The sequence below is a fragment of the Monoraphidium neglectum genome (assembly GCF_000611645.1).
Source record: "Monoraphidium neglectum strain SAG 48.87 unplaced genomic scaffold scaffold04553, whole genome shotgun sequence".
Lineage (NCBI taxonomy): Eukaryota > Viridiplantae > Chlorophyta > Chlorophyceae > Sphaeropleales > Selenastraceae > Monoraphidium > Monoraphidium neglectum.
Window position 1 is genome coordinate 1 of NW_014009076.1, and position 4,315 is coordinate 4,315.

Genomic DNA, 4,315 nt, shown 5'->3' on the forward strand with positions numbered 1-4,315 from the left:
GATCAGCACCATGCCCAGAAACGAGTTACCCGTTCCCCGCACCACTCTTCCCTTTCGCCTGCCAGGTCAACATGGCGCTGCAATCTGACGAGCAGGTCGCGCGCATGTATTGCGCAGCACACCCCTAACCGATCCACGCGCGCCTCTGCAGCGAGGTGGCGCAGCACCTGAGAGTGCGGCCAGACGAGGCCTTTCCTTGGGCAGGGAGGCCCTGGGGCGCGCCGTGACCTAAGTCAGGGAGGACGACCTGCAGTTGGTCAGCGCACACGAGCAGCTTTCGATGCAAACGAAAGACAAGTTCTGCGCATTTTCAAAATCTGCCGGCACACAAACCTGCAGGGTAGCTTGCAACAAGGAAAACTGGGAGGTACACCCTGAAGTGGCAATTATTTTTCACCCAGTGTCCCTGCATAGCTGTATTTTTCCTGAGGAACTGCCTCGGCCCTCACGAACATTTATGCCTTGATTAATCAATTCGTGTATCCCTGCACTGGGTGCTTATGTGTTGTTGGCTGCCAATGAGCTGGCCTTGCATGCATCCCATGCCAGCCTTTTACATCTTTGCTCTGCGCAAACCTCAATTCACACCCTGTCGAGGAGCACACAGTGTTCCAATGCCATCCTCACGCACTTGAGCTTTCCCTGTTTGACGTAACCACAAAACTGAACATGGTCCTCGTCGCATGCGCCCTGGCACCACTGCCTGTCAAGCCACAAATATCTTGCATAGAGGTTCACTGGCATGGCTTACCAGGATGGACGCGTCACGTCTTCCACTGCCCAGCGCGACACAAGGCAATTGTCAGAAAGCGCTGACCCCTCCCTCCCACACTGCAGCATTTCAGAGGTGTTTCACCTATACAGTGGATTTTTGGCCTGCGATACTGCAACCTCGTGCTTGCATGGTCCCAAAACAATTCCCTGCCGACAGATTGGCACACGAGTGTGCAAGCAGCACGAATGCTGTGGCACCGGCTCAAAGCATGGGCTGGCCAACAGCAGCACCGCTCCCATCCTCTCCATGTGCCTGCAGCCGATCCTGTGGCTTGAAGGTTCACTCAGAGGGGATGGAGGCTGACAGAGGTCAATGTACTGATTGAATTGATGCTAACACCACGCCAACAGCGGTGCTGTGCAGTTATGGGCGCAGCGGCCCACGCAGCCGCGGCCGATACAGTATGAGAGAGCCCCCAGCCAGTGGTCTCACTACAGCCTGATCGGGCTTTTTTTCATGTCACCGGCCAAGGTTACGTCAAAGAACTGGCAGCTTCAGTTGCAGCATGTCGACGCTGCAACACAGACGATGACAGCAGACAACAGCAGACGACAGTGCAGCAGACTGCAGGACGACGGCGCGATGTCACTCACACTGGTCACAAAGCGGCCCCCATCTTCAGTACTGCGAATAGTTAAGATATTCCCCAATGCATACAAGAATCTGTTATCTAGTCATCTTCGCATGCTTTGTTTGAAGGGAGGCAAAGCACTGGGATCAGGCTGCTCAAGATCGCAGTGAGGGCATCGTCGGAATAGCGGACACATCAGTAAAATAACATCGAATTGAATCCGGAAACGATGGGTGCAGTGTATCGTAGCCTCGAGCCGGTGGAGATCTCGGATGAAGACGCGCCACTGCCTCTGGGCCCATCTGAGCTGCTGCACGGGCGCCTTGATAATGGAATGACGTGAGAATTACAAGTTTGGTACCCGCTGTGGGATCTCACGCTTGCCAAGCCCGGCCGTCGCGCCTCCAGTGCGCGCAGCTGCTGCTGCATGGGCTCCACTGCGCCCGCCCCAGGAATGCTGCAGGCTACGCACGCTGCTCCGCGCTCCATGATTGTTGCATGATTGTGGTTCCATAAACCGGTTGCCCCTGCGCCCGCAGATATTACGTTCGGCCGTGCAAGAAGCCGGCGCAGCGTGCCGCGATTGCGCTCGCTGTCAAGGCGCGTGCCCTTGCGCGATCAAGCGGTCGCGCAGCCGCCCGCCTTACCCGAAACAATGCAGTCTAGGAGCAGCACGCGACCGACGGGGTCTTACGCGAAGCTCGCGGCGGCCAGCCGAGGCTCGCAACTGATGTTTCCTGCAGAGGAGGACCACCCTTGATGGCCGCACGCCCCTGGCACCACTCGCCCTGATTTTGGAGACCTCTCGGCGCCGCAGGTCGGCTCCGCGCAGGAGGAGGACCACGAGAGGGGCGTGGCTCACATCCTGGAGCACCTGGCGTTCAACGCGACAGAGGTGGGCGGCCGGTCAAACATGTCGGAGCCCGCTGCTGGGGGTCTGCAGAGGGCCGTCGCGTCACCGGCAGACGCGAAGCCCCTGGTCGGCCGAACGTCAGTATTTTGGCGTTGATGAACCCGGCACCCACACGCGAATACACATGGAAACGGAGTATTGAGCTGCACTTGCCGACTAAGACGAGCCGGGTCCGCGCCCTGCCAGTCATGGGCAATCTGCTCCCTGCTGAGCACTCCCCAGGGGTGGCCGATCGCCGCCGCCGCCACGCCCCCGCTCCTCCGGCCTCGAAGCCCGTCCCTCGCCCCCACCCCGGTTCGACAGAACTATTCAAACCACCAGATCGTGTCATTCCTTGAGGCCATTGGCGCCTCTTTCGGGGCCTGCCAGGTGGGCCGCGCACGACGCGCGTTGTGGAGCGCAACATCAAGGTTTCTTCCGCTCCCGACCATGCCCACCCGCACCTCTCATGGACCCAAAGTTTTGGCTCCGGCCGTTGCAAGATGGGCGTTCGAAAGCACACGATTCTGCAGCCGCTGGGGGTGGGCAGGAGGTCCTGGCCCATTTGTGCTCAAAGGTCAACAAGACACACCGCCTTTGACCGATTCACCCTCGCGCTTGCTACCCCGCTTTCACCAACCAGAACGCCTACACCAGCTCTGACGAGACGGTTTACCAGGTGACACGAGGCTCTCAGGGGGGGCCCGCGGGAGGGGCAATGGGTTGAGGGGACAAGTGGGGTGCGGGGCAAGGGTGCACACAAACAAGCAGGGTTGGGGGGCGACACGGCCTGGTAAGGGGCGGCACACGCGCGCGCGTGCACACACACACACACATACACAATCTCTCTCTCTCTCTCTCTCTCTCTCTCTCTCTCTCTCTCTCTCTCTCTCTCTCTCGCGCGCGCGCGCACAAACACGCACTCATACATGCGCGCACGCACGCACACGCGCGCCCGCGCGTGCGCGCGCGCGCGCATACACACACACACACACACACACACACACCGCCCAACCAACCAACCCCCAGCTGACTGTTCCCACCGAGGAGTGGCGCCTGCTGGATCAGGCCATTGGGGTCCTGGCGGAGTGGGCGGCGCGCATCAGGTGGGTCGTGGTTGGTCAATCAGCATGCTCTGCATCCTGATGTCCATGTTTGTCGATACAGGCGACATTCCCACCCAGCCCGACCACACCCGCAACAAACCGCCGCTCGAGTGACAGCTCTTGCGTTGAGCGCCCTTGACATGCGGACACACCCACCATCCCCTCCCAGCCCAAACATCACACACGCTCGCGACCGACGTGGCCCGGCCCCTCACACGATCAGCCAGGTGTGCTGACCAACACGCCCTACTCTCCGTCCCCCCCCCAAAGCATCTATGTATGCCCACAAACACCATGCGCCCCCCTTTTTTTACGAGTTACTCCCAGACAAACCCCTGCCTTCCTCCCCTAAATCCCCCCCCCCCTCACCCCAGGTGCGCCCCCGGTGACCTGTCTAAGGAGCGCGGCCCCGTGCTGGAGGAGTGGCGCGCCAGCCGCACCAGCGGCGGCCGCATGCAGGAGGCGCACTGGCAGCTGATACTGGAGGGCAGCAAGTGAGCGCCGCGCGCGCGGCTGCCGGGCCGCAGGGGCTGCGGGGCTGTGGAGCTGCGAGGCTGCGGGCTGGGTTCATCCTGTTGGGGGTGGAGGGTTGCGGTTGTGGGGTCGGCGGCGTTGGGGTGGGGTCATGCTGTGGCCGCAGGCGGGCTGTGAAGGGATTGGCTTAGCAGTGGTGCCGGCCAAGAATGCCCTTGGGTGAACTCAGAGTCCGATCGCCCCGGCGCGCGCAGCGCTGCATCCTTGCCTCTGCCCCACCTCTTTGGCCTGGTCCAAGCCGTCGCTCCTGCCAAACCCCCGCCGCAGCCCCGCGCCTGCACCCCCGCGCCCGCTTTGAAAGCAGTCCAAACCACTGGCCCCGCCACCTTCCCTCGCCGGACTGGCTTGCAAAGTGGCTCCCAACTCACCCCAACCTCCAACCCATCACCCAACTCACCTGCTCTCCTCCCCACATCGCATATTGCCCTCCCCACCCC

The 4,315-nt window shown here is 61.3% G+C and overlaps 1 protein-coding gene across 1 annotated transcript; it reads left to right on the forward strand.

Moving 5' to 3' along the window:
* Window positions 1-1,833: 1,833 nt before the first annotated feature.
* On the forward strand, window positions 1,834-3,842 carry MNEG_14523 (hypothetical protein; the record flags this gene model as incomplete). The annotated part of the gene is made up of 6 exons (XM_014037005.1): window positions 1,834-1,839; window positions 2,164-2,241; window positions 2,563-2,628; window positions 2,882-2,917; window positions 3,268-3,344; window positions 3,719-3,842. The coding sequence occupies 6 exons, from the start codon at window positions 1,834-1,836 to the stop codon at window positions 3,840-3,842; spliced, it is 387 nt and encodes a 128-aa protein (XP_013892459.1).
* Window positions 3,843-4,315: the final 473 nt, after the last annotated feature.